The sequence below is a fragment of the Perna viridis genome, chromosome 6, assembly GCF_037379345.1.
Source record: "Perna viridis isolate PV_CMFRI_1.1 ecotype Kerala chromosome 6, ASM3737934v1, whole genome shotgun sequence".
Lineage (NCBI taxonomy): Eukaryota > Metazoa > Mollusca > Bivalvia > Mytilida > Mytilidae > Perna > Perna viridis.
In genome coordinates this window covers 45,986,701-46,013,826 of record NC_142450.1, presented here as the reverse complement: position 1 = coordinate 46,013,826, position 27,126 = coordinate 45,986,701, and the positions used below count along the sequence as shown (strand labels likewise).

Sequence of the window (27,126 nt, the reverse complement as noted above, 5' to 3'; positions counted from 1 at the left end):
AAAACAAAAAAAGGTCAAGAATGCATTGTATAGAAATTTATCAATAATGGCATAAATTTGACATGTGAGGGAGCATTTTATTACCCTCGTATTGAACCAATCAAAATTCAGCAAATTGAAATGAAGTATAATAATTTAGAAAAACGGGCGACCAAAATCTTCTATGTAAACTTCTTCTATCCCAGTTATAAAACTACAATGCTTTAATTATTAAACTATTACAAATATGAAGACTATCCACAGTGAGACGACATCACTTCTGATTAAATAGATATATTTCATTATGTTCTGTCATGTAAGATTGAACTTTTTACATAAAGTAAATTGCCCCGTGCAGGTCCGGGTGTTAAAAGAATAGGCCTGCAGCAGCGCTAAGCTTGTCGTATAAGGCGACTAAATAGTGCTCAGAAACCTAGCCGGGGCTAGGCGCTCTGCCCACAGAGCAACTGGGATGTGTGCCCCAGGCGGTGGAATGGGGTACCCCTGGCGTGTTACATGCTGGGGTTGTCAGGCTATAATACGGAAAACCTGACCGCAAACCATAGTGGTGCACCGTGTTGGGAAAGATGCCACGTTCCTCGCACGTTAAAGAACCCTGCTGTGGTATTCGATAGGAGTAGGAACCTTTGCGCTCCGCCACAGGAGGCTAAATTGCCCGACCTTACCCATCCCCCCCTTTTTCCAGTGGCAATCAAAATTTGTCGACCCTATTGTCATTGTGTCCCATCCTTTTTTTTTCATTTCATGTTCATCGTCTGAATATAGCTGAAATATTGCTGCTCAGACGTTAAACCCCAACAAACAAACAAACAAACATAAAGTAAATTAAATTCATATTCTTAGATTTAAACTGCTCCGATCTCGATCTTTAATGAAACTATTGATTTCATCCCTTTTTTCCGGAACGCTACTCATGAAAAGTGTACCAGTACCAGAAAGTGTTAAATTAAGTCCCTGCAAGTACAGAGGATAATACGATAATTTTATTTTTTTAAATTGGTATTTAATAATTTTAATTGATAACCCATAAGGGATTCGTGCTGAAGCTTCCTCGTGTTCTAAATCTTTTTTGCGAAAATTAAATATTTTAACTGACCTATAAAAATATTGTCCGAATTAGAAAAGCTCCTTTATACTCACCTAGGGTCACCTATTATATACTCTGTATTGTGGCAAATACTCCATGTAAATTGTTTTATTTAAAAATCCGTAAAACAAATGAAATTCAATTAAATTTCAATCATTATCGAAGTCATCATCTGCGTCGACACCTATGTCATGGGTCGCCGAACCATGTAAAGATAAAAGAAGCCACCCACGCTATCTGTTGGTCATAATGAAGTCTACTGGACTTGTTTATTAATATAGCCCAGCGGCAAAGAAAGAACAATACACAGAGTGTCACTATTTTTGTTCAACTCTATATTTCAAGTCCTCAAAATGGTGTGCAAAGTAGTTGTATATTCACCAAGCGGGGATGTATGCCTAACGAAAATGTAATGCTGACAGAAAACGAGAAGAACTTAAGTCCTCTTACTTTCCTAACACGATTCTTGCACCCATACACAGATCAGTGGTGCACTCTGCATCATATATACAAGATATTTCCGTGGAAATACAATAAATCATTTTTATCAATTTAGATCGAAGATCAGAATTGATATAGCAGTCGCCAGAACCTTTTAATAGGTTTGTAAAACCTGTTAGCATCTGAAATTATCTTCCACAACCGCAGGGAAAATATATATCACTGGCATACCCCATTAAGTTTCAAATGCAGATTGTTAGAGCCATTTTATAAGTATTTTTAATTATCATATTTAATTATATGCTATGTAAGCCAATAAACAAATCCAATAAACAACTTTTACTGTGAATTAAATATGCTAATTAATTTGGTTTTTATTAACGATCCAATTAAAAATAGCTGACCTCTAACCTCTTATCAGTGCATGTGTATTTCTATGCATTGACTCAAATAAACCGATCATTCATTATATTATATCGATAGATTTAAGTTGCCTAAAAAGCTACGAACTTATACTCATGATAAACCATTTGATATTTAGCTTGAAATGAAAAAAAAAAAAATGAAAATCGAGATTATTAATAATTATCGTCCATAGAAACGAAAAAAAAACACTCTTAACGTTGACGTAATCCCAAACAGTTAGAATGGGGAAACGCTCTCGAGCCCACGTGGGGTCATGAAGTAGGCCAGGGCGTCAACAGACCAGCCCAGTCGCTAGTAGGTCATAACTCTGACTGAGTTCTTCGGTCAGGTACACCGAAGGCTGGGCTTCGCCACCAACACCAGTTGGTTCTACTAACCCACCAACATCGACCATGAGAGGCCTGTATTGGTATTCAAGTTCGTTAAAAAACCTCTATCATCATTAATGCGCTCTTTCGTCCGTGCGAGACCCGACAGGGTAGTCAAGGACGTTAAAAAACCCCTTAGTTAGTTAATTAATGCGTTCTATTTTTAGATCTGGTGGTCACAAAGCTTAGACGGAAGTCTCGCATAGCGATCGACATCGTCTTAATTGCGATATAAAGTTTATTCATTTAGTAATCTTTTGGCGAGTCTCGCGCTAATCGTCTAAGTACCATTAAGTTAATCGTGTTTTACATGTACAAGGATTAAATAAAAATAGAGTTACATATGATACTTTGCTCATTTTGTTTCAATAAATGTTCAGTTGAGTAACTCACTGAGCATACTCAATGGGAAGTTTCTATTAAGGGTTTAGGTAAAACCTATCGAGTTGATTATGATTTAGTTAGATTAATTTTGAGTATAGAGAATAGATATATCATTGTGTTTACATAAATAAGTTTTACTGTTCTGACGTCGAGGACAGTTTAACTTAAGAGTGAATGAAGATCCTTAAAAGAACCCATTGAGAAATTTAGAAATGAGAAACAATATGTTTTAGTATAAACGCTCGGTACACGTGACACTATTTTTCAATCTAAACCTATGATCGTATAAAAATATCTCACTTCCGATTGGCTTCAATGCTAAATTAAATTTTAAAATTGGCATCTCAGGACTCAGACGACCAAATATTTAGCATGATTCTGCATGTTTCAGCTCACAATCTTCTTAATGGCACGGGGACTTGGAGAGAGGCATTGTCATCGGAAGTGAAAAATTAAAAATAGCATGGGAAAACCAAGTTTTTTAACTCATGATATGGGTTATATTCAGAAATCATTATAAGTGGAAGTATAATTGCACAAGAAGATAATTGTGCTAATAGATATGCATAAAAAAAATGAAAACTGAAGGCTGAAAACTGATTTATTCAACGGGTCATAGTTTTCCCTTCCTCGTTTGTCTACCCCGGACTTGACTTTTTATGAGCAACTCGGCGGGTGTTTCTAGAAAAGCAGAGGACGCTTACCCTACCGGTGCACCTGGTCCATGCTCCCAGTTATTTGTGGAGTCCGAGTTGCTCATTTGCTTTTGTTACTTCGTATGTATGATTTTAGTTTATGTTCTTTGTTGTGTGTGTCTGTTTTCCATGTTTGGTCTTTGTCCCTGGATTGTATTCTTTTGATTACCGCTATAACCTTGGTTCCCTTGATTACTCTTTTATGTAGACACAGTTTCATTTAAAAAAAAACAAAATGAGTACTTTTTTCACAGTGCTTTGAGAACAGGCGGCAATATTTCAGTAGAACTTTTTTAAGTACGTTCCAAATGCTCATCAGTTGATTTGATGGTGTGTAATCTAAAATGATGTATAGAAATGTATTTAAAATAATGCAAAGTAGGTATAGTTTTTGCATTTTCAAAATACAGCAACAATTTTGTTAAACTGACCACTTTTGATTTATTTTGGTTAGATTTTACGTTTGTTAATTTGGAACAAGTTGTACAGCTGTTACTTAAAAAAAAAGAATAAATAAAACAAATCAACTCAAGCAAATACAAAGTAATACATACTTGTTATTTTGTATACATGGTATCTGGTACTTGTGGAGATATGCTAGAACTACTGGATGTACAATAAGGCAGGGTTGAAATGTATTGAAATTAAAGGGAATAGGAACCTCAAAAGAGTTTTACGCTAATTAAACATGCATAAAAAATTGTTTCTTTAATTTTAAAGCCTCACTAATTAGTCCCAATTAACTGAAATTGTTTTTAAAAACATGAGGTGTAAAAAAAAAATAAATGAAAACTCAGAATTGAAAATACTTATAAAATTCAATATCATTTGAGACTGCAGAGCAGGTCATCAGACAAAAAGTGATATAAAATAAAAATACACTTGTTTATGACAAAAACAAAAATGAGAAAATTAATATATGAAAAAAAAGTTAAATTTTCTCTTCGTTTGCCTATAGAATTAGAATTTCAAATTCAAGAATAATAATTTCTTTAATCTTGTAAAAAAGGTAATTCAAAACCTTTTTAGAAGAGAAAACACACACACACACACACACACACACACACACACACACACACACACACACACACACACACACACACACACACACACACACACACACACACAAACGTCTCAGAATGTGACGACTCTATTCGCTACACTGCTCCATCGGATTAATGTGATACAGGGAAGATATGTAAACGTATAAAAAGGTCTGAAAAATTCCCGGCCAGCGAGTGGTCTAGGCGGTGTTGTAATAGATGTCACAGCGGTACGAGTTCGAGTCCCGCGGAGGGAACGACCAAAAATTTGCATCGCAAATTTGACAGTTCTAACATCGTTGGGATTTTTCAGACCCCGCTATATATATATATATATATCAATATAAGGTTTGAAATAGTAAGGATGCCCGGGTTTAAAGATTTTTTTACTAAGAGTTATTAACTACAATTTCTTTTTTATATATATCAATATGCAATATTATAAAATAATTTCATGTGGATAAGCTTCAAAGTAAAATAAATTGTAGATTTAAAAACTAGTAGCACCTATTAATTTGCATTTAATTCCATTTTGTGTAATTAGTGATTGTGTTTCATGGCCACTTTTTATGACCTTTACCAGTTTTCCATATCCTTTCAAACCTGGGTCAAAATTTTCAATTACAAAAACACTGGATGGCGTATGATTAACAGTTAAAAGACAAAATCAGAATTTTGCAGAATATCTCCGCCAGGAAAATTCTATATTTGAAATTTGAACTATTTGTTTTATTGCAATAAAACGTAAAACTGTTAAAATAAATGAAAATAAATAAAAATGCCAAAGATTTCCTTTCCATTTTTTTTATTAAATTTTAGCATCTAAATATAATTTCAAATTATGATGCAGATTTATTAAATATTTTTTTTCCAATAATGACACTTAACTTTGAGACATAATTATTTCACATGATATATTTTACTCAGCGATGCTCATTTGTAAAGTTTTATTAGCAAAACTTTTACTGTTCATTTTTAACATTTTGGTCAAAATTTAGAAATAAACCAAAAAATGTGTTACATGTATGCGCAAACACCAAAAACAATTCTTACCAGATAAATATTATATGCAAACGAACAGAAAGAGTAATCAAGGGAACTAAGGTTATAGCGGTAATCAAAAGAATGTAATCCAGGGACAAAGACCAGACATAGAAAACAGACATACACAACAAAGAACATAAAGTAACTAAAATCATACATACAAAGTAACAAAAGCAAATGAGCAACTCGGCCTCCATTAAAAACTGGGAGCATGGACTAGGTCCACCGGTAGGGTAAGCGTCCTCTGCTTTTCTAGAAACACCCGCCGAGTTGCTCATAAAAAGTCAAGTCCGGGGTAGACAAACGAGGAAAGGAAAACTATGACCCATTGAATAAATCAGTTTTCATGGTGCATGGATACACAATAACCATTCACGAGTTCATGATGACGACCATAAATTTTTTAAAGTGCTGACTTCAATCTTGTAGCAGCATAATCCTATTCCAAAAGCCTATTTGTTAGAGTTCTAGCGCGATACAAAAAGTCTGCATTCTTTCGGCAAGCTCTCTTTACCATCGATTTCTAAGTGTAGGTCAAGATATGAGGTTGACTTCACAGTGTCTGTAGTATACTTTATCTCAAGTTCTTTTGGGTTGATGCGATGTATCAAATCCCCGAAATTAGGAATGTTTAAAGGTAATACCTCATCTATATAGCGGAAAATGAGATTGAATGATCTAGCCAAACGAAATACTTTCTTTCTGATCAGATCAGCTATAAAGTCTGCCTCATAAGATTGAAGGAATAGGTCAGCAAGTAAAGGAGCACAATTTGTTCCCATTGGAATGCCGACCGTTTGTTGAAAAACACGTCCACCACATTGGACAAAAATCGATTAAAAATTCCAGCATTTTGTAAACATCTTCCTCTGTATATTTGGAAGATGATTTAGAATTATTTTTTTTATTTTGGAACAAACATGTTACATATATGATATTTTCGACAGCAGATTAAACAAAAATACGTGATCTAATTTCGTTTTTTAAGTACAGTAACATTTTATGCGCATAAAAAAATCTTTGTTTAAGACTTTAAAAAAGTTCAATTTTGGTTTCATTTGATAATCTCTCTCTCTCTACAAAAATATGTAAAACATGTTTTTGTTTTGGTTGCTATTATATGTACCGACCTCTTGTTTTGTTGCAGATGCCATCACGTGTTTGGATGTGTGAAATTAACAACGACTGAAGGTTTGTAAGAGCACAATTTATTTTCAGTAAATCATGTCTGAACCGAATCCTTACAAGTCCGAAAACATAGCTAAACCAGCTATCATTAGTCCCGTTATATCTTTGAACTTTGGTATACCGAAAACAAGTCTAGCCGGAACAAGTTTTAAAGTTTTAACAGGGTCCGGGTTGGACATTTGGACATGCATTCTCATATTATTTGGCATGTCTGTGTACTGACAGAATATCTTTATGTATATTTATCGTACATGTAAGTACTAGGTACTTTTCGTAGATCGGTATTTTGTATGAATAACACTTTATTGTGAAGTGAGGACATATTCTCATAGTTTTATATACATTTTTTTGTAGTATGTTTGAACTTTAAGCCAAAATATCGCATTACCATTTGTTCATAAATTGCGGAAGGTAAATTGACATGAACAACAATCAAATTATAGAACTTCCTGGTTTTTAAGGTGAATTTACAATGGATCCAACTTACAGCTCCAGTTCAAAACGAAAATAATGAGGGTTTTGACATTTATTTCTACACGAAGCATCAAATTGTTCCACATTTATCACGCTTACATGTTTCCTGTTTGTCATAAAAACCTCATTGACGGACATTTAAATGGGTAATGGGGCTTGCTATCACCGCTTTTTTTTTTATCAATTTTGTCATTCTTTGCCAACACAGAAAAGTAGTTATAGAAGGTTATATACAGTAATACAAATTTTCATTGGTCGTTTTGGACTTTAATTTTTACAATACTTATCATGTTATGTCAAAATAGACATTCTTTTGTTTTTTTAATATAGAGACAACGACAGATAATGAATATAGTACGATAACGGGCAGTACTTCCCGCTATCATTTATGTCAGTTTGTATGATTCATTAATCTGCATTAAATTCATTACGAATCTATTCAGATGCTCAAGTTTTAACCATAGCCTATTGAGAATGTCAAAATCTTAAAATATATTCCGTCTATATGTAGGAGTTAATGAAATTATAGATTTACAACATGAGTAATACCTGTTCTTGTTTTGTTTTTTTGTGTGCTTTATTTGCATTTTCTTTATCGTTATTTCTTGTGTTTATTTAATGCATACTTTAATACATAAAATATGCTATGGCTTACTCGATGTGCATATAAAACATTAAAATGACAATATCATATGTATTTTTTTTTCAGTCAGCAAAGATTCTACACTACAGGTCAAAAAAGGTAAAGGAAATGATTTTTTCCTCATTAATGTGTACTTGTTAAATCGTGTATGTGTCGCAATAAGTTCCTATCAAATTAAGTTCATGGAATGTTCAAAGCACCCATACCTTTGAAAGTATTTTCTCTTTATTTCAACAATTGTGAACCACGCTCCATAAATTGGAATTATAACTTTAAAGTTCTTATGGATGCCGTGGAGGACTACGCAAAAAAATGGATAAAACGAGAACAAGAAAACATTGATTCTCTGTCAGATTGGTTAAAGGCCATGAGGTCTTAAATTCTGAAACGAATGAAAGTTTTAAGTATGTCAATGAGTGCCAATGCTACATCAGTTTTCAAAGACCCCGAGATAGCAAATATATTGTCTACTATATATGACAAATATGTTGTCGTACCAGCAGACAAAGCCCAAAAATAACATTGTTTTTGTCTGCAAAACGTTTCAAATCCGATGTTTATCATCAGAGGTAGACGTAGAAAATTATAGCAGTGATAAGACTTATACTGCTACCACACTCTCCAAAGAAGAGGAAAACCATAAATCTGTGCTATCCTCTTTTGCTCTCTCTACCAAGGACGTTGATTGTGATTTACCGTCTATGTACTGGATTTCTAAACTCCACAAGAATCCATACAAACAACGTTACATAGCTGGATCTACAAAACTTACCACCAAACCTCTTTCAAAACTTTTAATTTCTATACTCGCAGCTGTTAAAAAGAGGGTCTGAAGTCCTACCACAACACTTGTTACTCCTGTAGTGGTATTAATTCAATGTGGATCCTGAAAAATTCGAAAGATCATTTAGGGACAATCAGTTCAAGACTATTATCAGAATATAATAGCATTAAAAACTATGATTTTTTAACACTGTATACTTCTATTCCCCATACTCAGTTAAAATCCCGACTTAAAAACATTATATACCGTTGTTTTTCGAAAAAAAAGATGGTACACCTAGATACACATATATAGTTCTTGGTAGATATTCCTCATAATTTGTAAGAAATAATTCCAAATCATCTTCCAAATATACAGAAGAAAATGTTTACAAAATGCTGGAATTTTGAATCGACAACATATTTGTCCAGTGTGGTGGACGCGGTTTTCAACAAACGGTCTGCATTCAAATGGGAACAAATTGTGCTCCTCTACATGCTGACTATTCCTTCACTCTTATGAGGCTGACTTTATAGCTGATCTGACCCGAAAGAAAGAATGTCGTTTAGCTAGATCATTTAATCTCAGTTTCGCTATATAGATTACGTATTATCTTTAAACAATCCTTATTTTGGGGATTTGATACATTGCATCCACCTCCCAAAGAACTTGAGATAAAGTATACTACAGACACTGTGAAGCCAGCCTCATATCATGACCTACACATAGAAACACTTCATGAATGCTAGCGTTTAATTAAGTTTATTTTTAAAGTAAATTTCTTTCTCCTTTGATATAAAAATTTACTGCACGTTTACTGTCGATTTTACTCCGGGTTTAATGAAATTCACTTAAACCTTGAAACTTGAAATCTAACAAAAATTATATGCAATTTAATTTAGATAAAATTTCAAATTATTTATTGTTTAATGATAACACTTTAATTTAGTTGGCAGTAATTTTGTGTATATCTTTGTTTACCTATTCATGTAGATTTTAAGTTTACTACGATGTTAGATTTCATCGTATCACATTTTAAGGACATTTACTTGTAGATTATCTACCACACATTATGATGATACATGTTATTCATATTTGCATAAAGGTCGCGTGGTGTTATTTAAGCACCTTATCCGGACATAACATAATAATATATGTTTTACTTTGATTATGTCTAACCTTGTTTCGATCGTCGCTGAACACACATATTTATGAGCTATTTGGCGTTACTTAACAATCGCTAATTTTACATACAATTTTATGATAAACTCAAAAATATGACTATCATTTCCTTCTTTATAATCTATTATAAGCTTTAGATATAATTTGTATGTGGAATTTTTTTCCTTCCTTTGGGTATATAAATATGTGATACAGAAATGAAAAAAAACCCTACTTAATATATTAGGAAACCTTGTTAGAAATCAAATGTACTTACTGCCTTTTCTATTGAACGACTTATGATTATATGATTAATATATTTTATGCATACCTTTACAACAACATCGGTTAATAGAGTAAAAACTAGGATTTTTTACAGTGGAATACTATAACAATCCTTGATAAAAATCATGAAAATTTAAAGTATACTATAGAAGACTATGGGGCAAAGAATACAAGACTAGACCTCCTGTAAGTATCGCAATAATCAAAACTAGAAATTTGTCATGAGGAAATGCACAGTTAAAATATCATTCACCAATCTATTTTCCTTACATAATGAAGATACATTACACATCACTTTATTGTGATAGTTTGTATTTTTGCCCTTTCCATTATTTTTAGATCACATTCACGTTGCTCACGTTATTGCTACAATCTCTAGAAAAGATTTGCCTTTAGTCACGACTAAAATTCGTCTAGAAACTGTTCTTTTACAAAATAAACTGCCTGGATGTTTAATAAAATCACGAACCCAATGCAAAAAGTGAAGTTAATTATTATTATAATTTTATTTTTTAAATGATTAATTTTTCGGCAGAAAATAACAATCTAGTGTTAAACCTCATGTCAGGTTAAAGGTTTAGAGTTAAAGATAGACATAGTTAAGGTTAGGACGAGTGAAGGAACAATTGTAGGTGATTAGAATCAGTAGAATAGAGACACGAGTTGTTAGAGTCGGGAGTCGTTAGAGTCGGGCGTAAGAGTCAAGAATCGTTAGAGTCGGGGGTACAAGTCAAAAGCCGGAGTAAAGAGTCGTTAGAGTCAAGAATCTGAATCAAGAGTCGTTAGAGTCAAGAGTCGGAGTCAAGTTGGAGTCAAGAGTCGTGAGAGTCGGGATAGGAGTCAAGAGTCGGAGCCAAGAGTCGTTAGAGTCAAGAGTAGGAGTCAAGAGTCAATATTAGGGGGTCAAAAGAAAGAAAGGGGGGAGTAAAGAACCAAACATAGCCTCAAAAGGTGGGGTTAGAGTATGAAAGGAATATCAGCGAGAAGACTTGCAAAAATAGTCTTAAAAATAAATGTAAAAAAGATTTGTTATCATTTTGTTCTCAGTTGTCGAAGAAGAAGGTCGTCGTTTACAAGATGTCCACGACCTGTCCAGAATGCAAGATGATCTTTACAAGAAGGTATAATATGAAACGTCATTTTAGGAAAAACTCATGGACGATACCAGGCTTTAATTGATGTAACCCATCGGAATGAAACCAGGTGTTCTCCTTATTCTAGACCATCACAAAAATCACTGCGTCTATCACGCTACGAGAACCATGCAAACAGACCAATACAGTCTACATACGCATCCTGTCCAGCAAGAAACAACCTTAGGAAGACAGAATCGATGCAAACTGGTTTATTGGACTACGATACTTTGATGAGAGAACTACACCAATATGCTTTGAGAAAAGAAAAAAAAAAACAAGATACTTTGATGAATGGACTATGCCAAGACCCTCATACGAAAGGGCTACGCCAATCGATCCAGGATGAAACTCGAGAAAGCTTGCCCAAGGACCCAGCTAGCGAAAACATTTTCATAGACCCGACAGGCGATCCCCATTGCTTTCGACGTACCCAAAGGATACTTGGACGACCATTTCATGTCATGGGCCCATCCCTTTACCAGTGTCATAGCAGCCCCCATCGGAAGTGGAAAAACAATGTTTGTACGTCGATTCGTACAAAACGTGAAACACATGATGATGCCTAGATCCGATCGGACAACTTGGTGTTACGATGTGTACCAGACCATTTATGGATCCATGGAAGATGTCGACTTTGAACAAGGACTCCCGGACCTTGACACCTTGGATCCCAGAGAGAGACACTTCATTGTTCTAGACGATATGATGAATTCGGTCACCGAATCTAACTCGCATCTCTTCAAGAAATATTCTCACTATAAAAATATAAGTGTCATGTTGTTGGTCCAGAATCTGTTCAACAAAAACAAGTATCACAGGACCATCAATCTGAATGTCCATTACCTGGTTCTGTCTAAAAATCCCAGAGACGTATCACAGGCCATGACCGTGGCCCAACAAAACATGTTTCCAAAAAAGACAAACTACTTTATAAAATCGTACGAGTATGCCACCGCCAAACCCCACGGATATTTATTGATCGACACGAAACAGGGCACTCCCGACAAGTTGAGATTGAGAGGCAACGTTTTCACATGGGAAATTCAGGATGTGTTCTTGGATGAAAAAAAGTATAAATAGAAATGAAAAAGAATGTGTGGTCACTTCTTGGCCGACTGGCAAAGGAGATGAACACACTCGGAGCAATAAAGATTTACAAGATAGTTCCCTGTCGAGGGATTCAATTAGAAGAGGTCACCAGTCGTAATACCATACACGTGCAATTGACGAAAGAAAGTGCACAATGCAAACCAAGGAATAAACTGACAAAAGAAAGTGAGACCCCGAAAAGACCTCGTGGTAGACCAGCTGGAGGAAAGGTAAAAAGTCGACCAGAAAACAGATGTGATACTTATAAATGGAACTGTGTAGAGAGGATTTCGGAACAAAGATCGTTCAGATGTATTAAGAACGTAAAATGTACAACGTCAGAATACTAGTGGAAACCTGAGCGGAGTATCGTGCATCCTCGTATAAGAAACAACTACCTTAATAAATCAAGAAAGTTACAAAAGTTCAACTACATGAATCATATTGATCTACGATGTCAGAACCTTATACGATGAGATGGGATGTACAATGAAAACCTAGTTCAAAGACCAGAAGTAATGTAAACAAATAAGGAAGTGAATATTAAATAGAGTGAAAAAAAAACAAAAACAAAAAACAAAAAACAAAAAAAAACGCGGCCTTGCTGCCAATGATACTCGGACGCCAAGAAGCCTCATACTAAAACGGAATCATAAGAAAATCGGATCGTGAAGTGGTATTTAAAGGGGAAGAAGAACACTTTATGGAACAGTGCATTGAACAGGACCCGGATTTGAAATACAGACGACACCCCGACGAATGGATCAATAAAAAAGAATTGTAAATAAAATATAACAGAAAAAAAATCTTGCTGTGTAATAAGTCTATACTAAAGAAAGTCCTCCTCACAAAACAGGGTGCTCAAAACCGATGATACCTATTAAAACCGTTAGCGACAGCATAACAAATATATTTACTATCAGAGCCTCATAGCGTGGGTAGGAATTTGAGTGTAAGTAAAAATTTCAATCTCCTTATAAAAAACATACAATACTTAAACATAAAAAAAGGGGCGAAGAAAACAAACCACGGATGAAATTATAGAGAGAAAAATAAAATTCCGTAGTTCAGTGATTTACCCCCATAACGGGAGAGCCTCATAACACGTTCAAAGGGTGTACGCGACATGGAAATATCGAAAATACTATAGCAGTAAAAAGTTCAATCTCCTTATAATAACAAAAGAAAAACATTAAACGAGCACACAAGTCTCAAACTTAAACAAAAGGCGTAGGAAACAAACTACACATGAATAAAAAATATATAAATCAACAAATCAATGGTTTACCCAATACAACCCCATAACGGGTCAAATCAAGTACACGCAACATGTAAACATTGAACATATATATATTGAAAAAAAGTAATCGGTTTACCCGTTAGAGCCCCATAACACGTATAAAATCGATGAAAAAGGTTGAGTGTGTCTGTAATAGGTGATGATATGGTCGACTTTAAAAATCTAATTTTAATGAAAATGAAAGGCAGTACACAATTCAAAAACTATTAACGTTCCAAATGTAAACATCAATTATAAACCTTACAATTGTCAGGATAATCATTAGTGGTTAGTCAAAATTTCAAACTGAATACAAAAAAAATATTAAACATAATTAAACAAAAATAATTACAACAATAAAAATTAATGGCCGAGAGATAAACATTGCACAACACGTCCTTACACCTGTAATGTATTCATAAAGCACAATAAAAACGGTTAAAAATCAATACATGGGCTATTGAAATCACCAGTAAAATGGGAAGTTTCAAACATTTGTCTAATCTGTGAGACATCTATTCAAAATACACAATCCATTGAACACAAATAAAATAAAATCAAAATTCAACATCTATTCAAAATGCCGATTCAAAAAATAGAATTAACGTAAATGAAAATGTAGAAAAAAAATATGAACAAAGATAGGTAAATACTTGCCTGTTTACATCATGATATATAATGACGCTAATTAAGACACTTAATGAGGATACCTATGGCGGTCATTTCCCCCTCCTAACCTTTAAGGCCCTCTTCCCTACTTCAAAAGGTCCCCATGTTCCCTTTATTGGTCATGGGTCCCCCATCTGAGTCCACTTCCGGCCACCCAAGGTCCATTTCCGGTTCCCCGCCCTCTATCAGTCACTCCCGTCCACATGCGCATTGGGGTGCATCACCCGAAAAATACTAAGGCTAAAACTCCAACTATACTTTTTGACCACGTTGGCGGCCATGTATATCAAGTATGATCAAATTCTGATCAGCAGTTTTTGATATATTTGATGTTCAAATTTCCGGTGTAAAAATATGGGTACTTTAGTCCGGCGGCCATTTTGAAATAAAATGGCGGCCGCTGGAAATTTTTTTTTAATTCTGCATCTTTCGATGAGCAGTTCTAACTTCTTGAAAAGTTTCCTCTCAATCGGACCAGCCACTTTTAAGAAAAAGGGCGGACACTTTCAACAATTTATATGACAGTGTAGAAGTCGCCTCCCATTTCATGATCTGTCTTTTGAGAAACATATCGTCAGATGAACTGCTTTTTGTTGATCGAGACAGCGTAAAGAACCTGGATATCAAATTTCATCGAAATCGAACAACTTTGAATTTTTTATCGCGGTGGCGGCCATTTTGAAAATGGCGAGCGAGATGTACGCGATTGTTTTCTTAATTTTGTTTGGACTATTGAGCTCATTATATACACCAAGTTTCGTCAAATTCTGATCAGCAGTTTCCGAGATATATGATGTTCCAATTTTCGGTGTAAAAAAATGGGTACGTCCAGTCCGGTGGCCATTTTGAAAAAAAATGGCAGCATCTGGAATAAAAATTTTTGAGTTCTGCATCTTTCGAAGAGTAGTTCTAACTTTATGTGAAGTTTCATCTCAATTAAATGAGGCATTTTTTGAGAAAACGTGCGGACAATTCAATGAATTTTCATGACAGGAGGATTATAATAATAATAACAAGTTATAAGTTGTGCTTGCAAGCAAGTCACAAAAGTCCCCTCACGTTCCCCAAATAGTCTCAGAACCCCAAATTTGAAATCTGCATATAATATTAAGTATAATAACATAAAATTTTGATGAATTCAACACTATATATATTCGTCTCAGAATGTGACGACTCTATTCGCTATACTTCTCTTTCGGATCAAATTGATACAGGAGAGATAATGTAAGCATATAGCAGCGTTTCATTTTTATCTTATGTATATTCCATTTAAAAGAAATGTAAACTTCACTTACATGTAAGATAAATTTTCACTATCAATTTCATCAATTTCATTTATAACAAACTGTGCAATCTTCACAGCTTAAGGGTTGTTTACTCAATACTACTTTAGATAAGGTGCTACATTTACATCGTAATTAGTGCTGCCATCTGGTAATGTTGCAGTAAGGGAGATTATCTTGTAGCAAAGATGGCTGTCCCCTATAACCATGGATTTAGAGCAACTACCTTCTCTACTTAAATAATTAAGTACAATATAGGAAAATCAACTTCTTGTATTATGTAAAGACTATCTATATTCTCGACATGTTGAAAAGGATTCATTTTTTCCTATATATTTGTAAATATTCACCATTATGATTTGTGCATTTTCAATGTAGACATAATTTTTCGTATTTACAATTGCTGATAACAAACATCCACATCTTTCTATGGCAATAAATCCAGGGGAGCAATATTTGTAAATATTTCTTCCGCAATAAAAGCAACAAATGATCTTGACAAAAAAAGATTTTTTTAAAATTCATTTTTAGACACAAACGTTTCTATAAGTTTCAATATGAATATTTGCTATAAAATCATTCTCAAATGTCAACAATCGACCACATACGTTATATCTGTTTGTTTTTTCTCCAAACGTGCAAGCTGCTATTCATAGATACATTTTGAATATGTAGACAAAAACATTTTTATATAAAGTTTTCCGTCTTGTCATTTAAACATAGTTGTGTAAGAAGAGATTTATCTAAATACGTATACAGTAATGTATTTCTAATTTACCAGGATCATGAAAACAAATTAATTCTGGATTTAATAACCAGATATAAGAAATAAAATAAAATATACACACACAAACCAAAACAAACAAAATAAAAAACAAAACAAAACAAAACAAAATGAAGCATTTGACTCACACAAGTTTTGATTATGAATTTCCCTTAAAAAGTTATGGAACTGGCCCATTTAAACTTAATTGTTTGAGCATACATTTCAATTTTATAAGCAAACACGTAGTTTAATGAACATACATTTCACTTGTTACATGTATTAACATACAACTTATTTCTTATTATTTTACTGTAACGCTATACCCGCCGTAATCGGGCCTTCTGTAATACAAAATCTTAGAACTAATTCCTGTTGTATATAAATGTTAAGATGTCAAAAAAAAAGAAGTGAAGTGTACTCTTCCGAATCACCTGCTATCATCCCTTTTCTGGAAAGAGTAATCAAGGGAATCAAGATTCGAGCAGAAATCAAAAAGTAACAGAAGTAAATGAGCGACCAGGACTCCACTAAAACTAGGAGTACGAACCTTGTGCACCGGTGTTCTGCTTTCCTTAAAACAGCTGTTAAACTACTGATAAAATGTCAAATTGGGGTTGATGAAAAAGATAAGGAAAACTATGCCGTGGTGAACCAATCTTTTCTCATACTGCAGATGGACACACCATTCACGATGACGACCATAAAACTTCTGTACTGATGACTTTAGTATTGTTTCAACAAGCAAGCATAATGGCAAGAAGTCTAGCACGTTGCAAAAAGTCCACAAAGTTTCGGTAAGCTCTGGCATAACGTATGAGTTGTGATATGAAAACTCAATACGATATCAAATGCTTTAACTGTTTTGTGTTTCTTATCTTCAGTTTTTATATATACTTGTGTTTTATTCAGTTGTCTACATTGTGTATTTTGATCTTCTCTGTTTCTTTTTAACGTTATTTTCCTATGTCTTTGCTATCCGATGCCTCTGAGTTGTCTTTCTGTATTGATTAACTTAAGTATGCCTTTTAACTCATTGACTGTGGTACATTCTTTCTTTAAACTACTTCATTGCAGGTTATTCAGTATGCAATATATGATTGAAATTACTTTTTCGTGGACAGAAATAACAAAAAATATTAGTAAAACATGAAGTTAAGACAGCTGTCACTTTCGAAATGAAAAACAAAACATCTCGTGGTTGTGTAGCGGAACATCATATCTATAAACAAGAAGAAGAAGACATTGATTTCACATTAGAACCAAACTCTATTCTATACCTCTCACTCTACTACACTCCCTTTACAAAACAAGTCTTGACATTCCTGTTTCTGACCCTACCTTATCATTATACAGACTTGTTGCCTTCATTTTGGACATTGGTTTCCACTGACTCTTTAAACCAATTTGTGTGAAAAGTCGAGATGAAGAAAAATGATCATTTCTGTCACTACCGTTTGTCAACAAAGGTAGCATAAACCATCCCATAAACGTTACAAGCAAATGACTACATATTTCAAAGACAAGTCCATATTGCTTTATATTCCTATACTTCACGCATTGCATCCAAAATTTTCATTTATAAAATGCTAATATAGAAATTTGAGATTGAGGACATCAAGGCTAAACCATCTGACTGTTCTTGCAAAAACTCTCCATTCAAATATGGTCCTCCCGGTCACGTCGTTACGGGAAACTTATCCATCATCGAAAACGAATCTCTGCGTAATATCCTTTCTAAAGGTTCCAAGTACCGTGAACCACGCTCCATAAATTGGAATTATAACTTTAAAGTTCTTATGAATGCCGTGGAGGACTACACAAGAAAATGGATAAAACGAGAACAAGAAGACATTGATTCTCTGTCAGAGTGGTTAAAAGCCATGAGGTCTTAAATTTTGAAACAAATGAAAGTTTTAAGTAGGTCAATAAGTGCCAATGCTACATAAGTTCAAAGACCCCGGTGTTACAAACCAAACACATTGTCTACAATACATGACCAATATGTTGCCTTACCACCAGACAAATTAAAGCCCAAAACAATATTGCTTTAGTCTGCAAAACGTTTTACATCCAATGTTTGTTTCAGAGGTAGAGGTAGAAAGTAATAGCAGTGATAAGACCTATACTGCTACTACACTCTCCCAAAAATAGATTGTGGAAAACCATAAGTCTGTGCTATTCTCTTTTGGTCTCTCTACCACATACGACGATTGTGATTTACCGTCTATGTACTGGATTCCTAAACTCCACAAGAATCCATACAAGCAACGTTACATAGCTGGATCTGCAAAATGTACCACCAAACCCCTTTCAAAATGGTCAACTTCTATAATCACAGCTGTCAAAGAAGGTCTGCAGTCCTACCACAACACGTGTTACTCCCGTAGTGGTATTAATTAAAAAACTGGTAAAAAATTCGAAAGATCTTTTGGAAACAACAAATTCAAGGCTATTATCAGAATGTAATAGCATTGAAAGCTTGGATTTTTCAACACTGTATACTTATATTCCCCATACTCAGTTAAAATCCCGATTTAATAACATAATACATCATTGTTTTTCGAAAAAAGATGGTACAACTAGATACAAATATATAGTTCTTGGTAGAGATTCCTCATACTTTGTAAGAAATAATTCCAAATCATATTCCAAATACACAGAAGAAGATGGCTACAAAATCTGGAATTTTTAATCGACATTATATTTATCCAGTGTGGTGGACGCGTTTTCCATCAAACTGTCGGCATTCCAATGGGAACAAATTGTGCTCCTCTACTTTCGGACCTATTTCTTCACTATTATGAGGCTGACTTTATAACTGATCTGATACGGAAGAAAGAATATCGTTTAGCTAGATCCTTAAATCTCAGTTTCGGTTATATAGATGACGTGTTATCTTTAAACAATCCTAATTTTGTTGATTTGATACATCGCGTCTACCCCAAGGAACTTGAGATAAAGGATTCTACAGACACTTTGAAGTCAGCCTCATATCTTGACCTACACTTAGAAATCGATGGTAAAGGAAAACTATTGACCAAACTATACGACAAACGTAATGACTTTTCAATCAGAATTGTCAACTTTCCTCTCATCTGTAGCAACATCCCTTAAGTACCTGTGTATGGAGTGTTCATATCACAACTCATATGTTATGCCAGATCTTGCCGCCGAAACTACGCAGACTTTTTGTATCGCACTAGAATTCTAACAAATAGGCTTCTGGAACAGGGTTATGTTGCTACAAAATTTAAGTCATCAATACAGAGGTTTTATGGTCGTCATCATGGATTGTTATGGTGTATCCATCTGCACCATGAAAACTGATTTGTTCAACGTGTCATACTTTTCTTTTCCTCTTTCGTCTACCCCGGATTTGACTTTATATTAGCAACTCGGCTGGTGTTTATAGAAAAGCAGAGGACGCTTACCCTACCGGTGCACCTGGTTCCTGCTCCCAGATTTTAGTCGAGTCCGAGTTGGTCATTTGCTTTTTTTTCTTTGTGTGTATGATGTTTGTTGCTTTGTGTTCTTTGTTGTGTATGTCTGTTTTCCATGCCTGGTCTTTGTCCATGGATTGCATTCTTTTGATTACCGCTATAACCTTGGTTCCTTTGAATACTCTTTGCAACAAAAAAAGCTAATTATTCGTCATTGGTAATTCTTCATTATAAGAACCATGTGTGTCAATGAGTTTTTTTTTAACCCATGCGAGTTTATGTTTTTGTGGCTTCCCAATTGATCCATTGACACTTGATTTTAACATTTTTTGGCACTTGTGATTTTATTTTGGGTATTTGCTCTTCCTAATTAATTATTATGATATTAAGTTTAATCCTTCAAATATTTGAAGGATTAAATATACCAAAAACTCCATAAAACTTACATATTTACATGTACTGACCAGAAAAAACTGGAAGTCAGAGACATTATTATTAACGAAGTGAATATTTGCCTTGCAATCTCACACAAGGTTCGAGATTTTACTCCAAATAATAAAAAAGAAACGTGACTTGATAACAATGTTACTTTTGTGATATACAAGAACCTGTTATCTTGTTTGGCCGAGCGATTTGGTCAGAAAAATAACTTCGGACAGTTCATTCCAAAACAGTTGTACCAGAAATGCAACATTTACCAAAGCAAAAGCCATTTTCGTCCTAAATTGATTACAGAAAACGACGAAAAGACTTGACTTCTGTTTTCCTCAACAACAATAAAAGGTAATGTCCATAATTTAGTCCCTATCCTAGAAGAACGCATTAGCCTGGTCGTTAAAAGTTTAGTGCCCGGCAAATATGAAGAAGAAATTGTTGCCATTACAAGGTTGAGTACCAACGACCTGAAATATTAAGAGATCGGTGCTATTACAAGGTAAAGTGTGTGAGAGCTTGAGCCATCAAGTAATTGATGTGTTAGCTGAAATATTTCAGAATAATATTTAGAGTGCAAAAAGTATATATAGATATAAGGGGCTGACAAATTCCCAACGCAGCAAATGTTTGGTCGTTCCCTCCGCTTGACTCGAACTCGTACCGCTGTGACATCTATGGCAACACCGCCTGCACTAAGTCCAGTGCCCTCGACCACTCGGCCAGCGAGGCTATATATAATATAGCTTTCGCTGACCGGGTCATTCCTCCTCGTAGGATTAATCTAGGGCCCTTACTTGGTACACGATGTATTGTAAGTTCATCTAGGTGTTATTATGTAGGATAGAGGATCAAATTAATGATGCATGTCACAACAAATCAATATTATACAAACGTCTCAAAATGTGACGACTCTGTTCGCTACACTGCTCCATCGGATCAAATTGATACAGGGAAGATAACATAAACTTATAGAAGGGTCTGAAAATTCCCAACGATGTTAGAACTGTCAAATTTGCGATGCAAATTTTTGGCCGTTCCCTCCACGGGACTCGAACTCGTACCGCTGTGACATCTATGGCAACACCGCCTGCACAAAGTCCAGCGCCATACATCGTGTACCAAGTAAGATCCCTATATTAATTCTACTAGGAGGAATGACCCGGTCAGCGAAAGCTATATTATATATAGCCTAGCTGACCGAGTGGTCTAGGGGGTAGTTTGTACTCATTTTAACATAGTTTTGGCATTTATATTCTCATGTTACACCTCGCTATCACTCGGTGTTAAATAATTGAATGTACCCATGTTAAAATGAGGACAAATCTACCACCTCCATGAATTATTTTTCAAGTATGCGATCCTTAAAATATATTTTGTCAGGTATTATTAAATATATTTTGTCAGGTATTGTAATTTGATATTTTTGATTTGTTCTATCTTGCCGATATGTAATACACTTCCTCAGAGATAAAAAGATTTAACTGATTAGAGACAAATATATATCTTAAAGAAAACGGACTTATTCAGAAGTTGATCAAAGGCGGATGGAATTGGTATCAAGTTTAGTTCAACTTGTAAAGTTTAAATATATCAATGACCAATTTAAGTCAAATTTACATGTTATAAATGATAGTCTTAACATAAAAAAAACAAAACAAAACAAAACTAACAAACAAACAAACAAAAACAAAACAAAAACAAAAACAAAAACAAAAACAAAACAAACAAAACAAATCAAAACAAAACAAATAAAAAAACAATGGACCTTCAGCTGAAAACGATGCAATATAACGCAGGGTATTAATTGGAACTTATGAATTATCTACACAGAATAAAAAGAACGTTTCTATGACTACTTAATACTAAGTGAGTTAACTTCATGGTTTTACGCTTGTCGATAATTAAATTGTCCCCGGTTTACTCATATACTTATAGTAGACCTTGGGTACCCCCAAAATATTGCTTTTTATTTTTAGAAATCTGAATCATTGGCCAAACTGAACCATATCTGATATTTTAGGGTCATTTTGACAATGTATTCAAATAAATAACTGAATATTAAGTCAAATGCACTTTAAAAGGATAAATACATCAGACTAAACAAGAAATTTCATTCTATTTATTTAAAGAAGAGATACCATGCTTTTACGTTACCAAAATAACAAGGGGGTAAATTTTTTTAGCTATTTTCTTATATAAAAACTTCCATTTTGCCAAAAATCCAAAATTCAATTTTCGTATAAAACTGCTAATATATGGACTATTCATATGCAAAACAATTAACAAATTTTCAGAGAAGTTCACCGAGTTTTTTTTTATATTTTAATGATTGTAGGGTAAGGCATTGAAATATTTTTTATTATGGCTAAAATCATGTTAATTTTCAATTAGGTTACCAAATATCAAATTAAGATGAGTTATATTGATGAAAGAGCATTACCGGGCACAGCTTGAGTCAACTACTGTTACACAAATACTCATACTGTAACACGAAGGGACAAACTTATATGTTAAACACAGTTCAATGCTGGATAGAGTCATATGCTGAACAAAGCTACAAAATGAAAACAGAAAGCTTGAAATCTTATTAGAAATTACAAAAAAGTATATTTTGTTAACTCTAAAAGGTTAAGATGTTATAAAACTGGCAAGGTGATTGGTTAGCCTTACTATGACAGAGATCATTTTCATATTTCAATTTGAATATTCTAGTATGAAGGAATATTGGTTTGCGGTAGAAGGCATCATTTCTAACGTTTTCACACACACCTTTTTGATTTAAAATATATTCTTCAACATATTGCATATTCGGAGTCATTCAAACGCTCTAGCGACTAAATTATATATGCAAAAAAAAACAAGAAAAAAAAACACTAAAACGAAACCTGCGCAGAAGATCATTGGTTGGTCTAAGCACACTTCAATTAAAATGTTATATTTCATCTCTGATCTTCATTTAATAGTTGGTTAGATAAGGTAGAAAAAAATATTCGTCTTGTACAAGTTTAGATTTTTTGAATATTCGTAATCGATTTTGTCAGTTAAATTCAAACAGTCTTTATTTCATGTTCCACAGATTAAAGGGTTGCCAAGGATGTTTAATGTCTATAGATTTGTATTGTTGGCATTGGTAACCCTAATGACAGTTGATTCATGGAAGTATCCTTACGAAAGGCGTTTGAATACCAAAATGTACAGCAAAGGTATGTATTTTCAATTGGTTTTGTCAATAAACAAGTCTATGTACGATATTTGATCTTAAGAAATCTTTGGAAAGTTTGACAGTTATTTTTCTCCATGGTTTGTAAAACAGACATTTGGTTTTGCAGTTATCATTCCTATGGGAGGTCAACAAGCAAAATAACTGTTTAAATTCTTAATTATTTACAAAACCAAACAAGAGTCAGCTTTCACTTAGATGAAAGAAATGACACAAAACTGATCAGGTTCCATACTATCAATGATTCTTGTCATACTTGATAGTACTGATGAAAATATTATACTGTATTGATTATATCACAATCTTCTCGTTATATATTTTATTTAACCATTTTATTGATGTCACGGTATTTTATATTACATATAATTTAATTCTGCGGACTTTGTCTTCAACGAAAGAGACTAGTAGTGTTTGTGCGGGGCGATTTTGTTAATATTCGTCAAGTTCTGCGACTTGCTGTTTATCTGTCCTCTTTGGTGTTTCCGTCATCATTTTGTTTTAGAACGTTTCTGTCTTCTTTACTTGTTTGACTTGTTACTTGTTCTCAAATTATCTATATGCATAAGTTGCGATGGTGTACTGTGACTCAGTTATCGAATATGGTAGTTTTCTCATTTCTCAGCACATAAATATATTTGTTCTACCTAAATTCGATGGTTATTTTTATAACTCAATCTCCAGATCCATGTAAAGACTATTATTGTTCAAATGGAGGCACATGCATCGCCACTGCTCACTGTGACCTACATGGAAAGAGGCGAACCATACCAAAATGTGAATGTACTGGTTCATGGAGAGGACAGCGATGCGATGGTACGTTTTATCATTTCAATTAATATCAGATATTAGAAATGAATATCGCATTGTACTGTGATAATACAGTCATACAAATAAAGTGTTTCATACCAAATTCTGATTTGGAGCTGTATGAAATATTACCACCGCAACTGATGGTATAGGACTCAACTTGCATGTTTGCCCGTCTGTTACTGTGTTCTTATCTCTGAAATGCTCAAATTCTCCTAAACCGTTAAATTTTTATTTTACGTGATAGCCTGATATAATTTTCAAATTTAATCCATGAATATGATTTTCAAGGAAGGAGATTTTAGAGAGCTAAGCGTTACCCAAATTATTCTGAGATAAATCTTGCACTAGAGTGTCTGTTGTTTGAAGTTTCTTTTTACATAGGTGTCCAATCGGTAAACAATGTAGGTGACATAAAAATGATTACTTAGTTTGGGTCAAATTTGACAGGAAAACGGACTTGTTATGTCTCATGCCGTAGATTTTGTCATGAAAATTCACACAGCGGAAATAGGAATTTAAAGTTATGGAAACACGTTAATTTAGTTTTCTCTTTTCACAAAAAAACTATATATATATATATAAGGCGCTTCAAAATGGAGAGGGTATAATTTTACCTTACAAAATAAGTCGGTCAATGTATTGAAAAAATTATGGTTTGTTAAATTTAAAAGCATTGATCAAATCAATTAATAGTTGGAAATAATGAAAAAAAACTATAATAAAAATCTGTTAATGTATTTAAATGCGAAAAATTATTCTGTTTTTAGAGAATCCTTGCTCGAACTATAACTGCAATACTGGAGAATGCCTTATTAAAGCAGATGGATCACCGTCATGTTGTTGTCCTGACGGATGTAGGGGAAAAACATGCAGCGATGAAAGTATGTATATACATCACGAATATCGTATTGATTTTTTTTCAAATATTAAACTTTGACTTTTTGGTTAATGTAACTTTAAATGTAATTTTGTAAATAAATTAAAATTTCTCTATAAAACTAGATATATACTTTTTCGACAGACGTGAAAAAGGTTCCCTATTTGAAATCAGAATTATTTAATCTATTTGATATTTTCAAATACTAAGGTTATTTACGCTGATCATATGAATGTTTTTGAAGCTTTCATCGAGTACCTTTCAAGAAATATGGAGCTAGCATCTGTATTTTAAGTCATTCAGGAGTTTAAGTAGCTAACATGGATTTAAAATAAACGATGTGATTGGTATCCACCATTTCCCTTTTATTAGTAACTTCTTATCTCTGCATCGAGTTATATAAGAGAAATTTATTATTGATATATTTTAAATGTAAAAACGGATTGATATTTTGTTTGCTATTTACAGATAACAGTACATGTTTAGCAGCTAATGGTGAGTGTGTTAAAGCAGAGAAGTGTGATAGAAATAATACAATAGATGTTCCATGCTGTGATGGGAACGTATGTTGTAAGAAAGAAACATGTAAGTATCTTAGTAAATAAAAAGGAAATTTCTTTTTATTAATTTAATGAAACTCGCCTGATCTTAAAATATCAATAGTTCATTATGTCAACCAGAATATCCACAAAATGCAAATATTTATCTACTTCGTTTGTTTTCTAAATGTCTTCGAACGGGTTAGAAAAAAGGTTAATACGGTGAAAAATTTCTTGTTTGGTAGTTAATATAATTTGTTATTTAACTAAATATTATACTTTATGCTACTTTGACACACTTGATTTTGTTAGAGAGTTTGTCGTTATTTGTACTTTCAAGTAAAATCTTGACAATTCATATAACATACCAAACAAACATGATTATTTGATTTTTTTTATTGCATTTAGGTGTTACAGCAGAAGGTACTTGTACAAATAATACTCAATCCACCGGCGCTTGTGCAACTGAATGCACCACGGGCTTCATTGAGGTAAATTCTGCCACTGGTTTTGAGTGCTGTGCTGGTCTAAAGTGCTGTACCGTAGACGGTGGTAGAGGAATGGAGCCTGGTTGATAATAGAGATATCGGATTAATTTTATGGCGCATAACAAATCTTGTCACTTTCAAAGTGTGTTGTTTTGTTTTAAATGGTTGTAATAAGTTGTTGAAATAGGTAATACCATACAGAGTGGATTCGACATCGATCACACAAAGTTTTACACAATCTCTAGTCTGTAACTCGATTACAGGTTTGACTATATATTTACGTATTAGTATTTGACAAAAAAGAAAAAAAAATAACCTTACAAAAATGAATTTGTAAACTCTAGAGAAACAACAGCTTCTTTGTTCGAAAGCAATTCTTCATCCACAGCAAATTTATCGACAATAATTCATAATAAATCAAACTTGACATTATTTACGCTGCTGTCTGCGTCATGGGGCTGTTAAAAGGCCAAAGCTATAATTTAAGCCACCAACTTTACACCTCTGCTTTCCAATCGTATAAAGTATGTTACATTCACCACTTACTCCAACAAAACAAACGTATATCGACACTGTCCTTTCCTTTTATTTCAGCTTCACAATTTTGAAACGTTTGATGAAGGAAAGGGAGAGAAAAACATTTATCTAAGAAAATCTATAATTTTGGAAACAAATGAAAGTTTTAAGTAGGTCAATGAGTGCCAATGCTACTTCAGTTTTCAAACAGACCGATGAAGCAAAAACGTTGTCTACTATACAACACAAATATGCTGTCGTACCTGCAGACAGAGCCCAAAACAACATTGCTTTTGTCTGCAAAACGTTTTACATCCAATTATATTATCAGAGGTAGACGTAGAAAAAAATAGCAGTGATAAGACCTATACTGCTACTACACTCTCCAAAGAAGAGATTGTGGAAAACCATAACTCTGTGCTATTTTCTTTTGGTCTCTCTACCAAAGACGATGATTGTGATTTACCGTCTATGTACTGGATTCCTAAATTCCACAAGAATCAATACAAGCAAAGTTACATAGCTGGATCTGCAAAATGTACCACCATACCTCTTTCAAAACTTTCAACTATAATAC

At 33.8% G+C, this 27,126-nt stretch overlaps 1 protein-coding gene across 1 annotated transcript; it reads left to right on the top strand.

Moving 5' to 3' along the window:
* Positions 1–22,984: 22,984 nt before the first annotated feature.
* Positions 22,985–26,175, top strand: LOC148615262 (uncharacterized). Its single transcript, XM_088590016.1, has 6 exons — positions 22,985–23,002; positions 23,176–23,302; positions 24,001–24,132; positions 24,897–25,010; positions 25,475–25,591; positions 25,954–26,175. Exons 2-6 carry the CDS (start codon positions 23,194–23,196, stop codon positions 26,118–26,120), a joined length of 639 nt encoding a protein of 212 aa, XP_088446142.1. The 5' UTR covers positions 22,985–23,002; positions 23,176–23,193; the 3' UTR covers positions 26,121–26,175.
* The last annotated feature ends 951 nt before the right edge of the window (positions 26,176–27,126 follow it).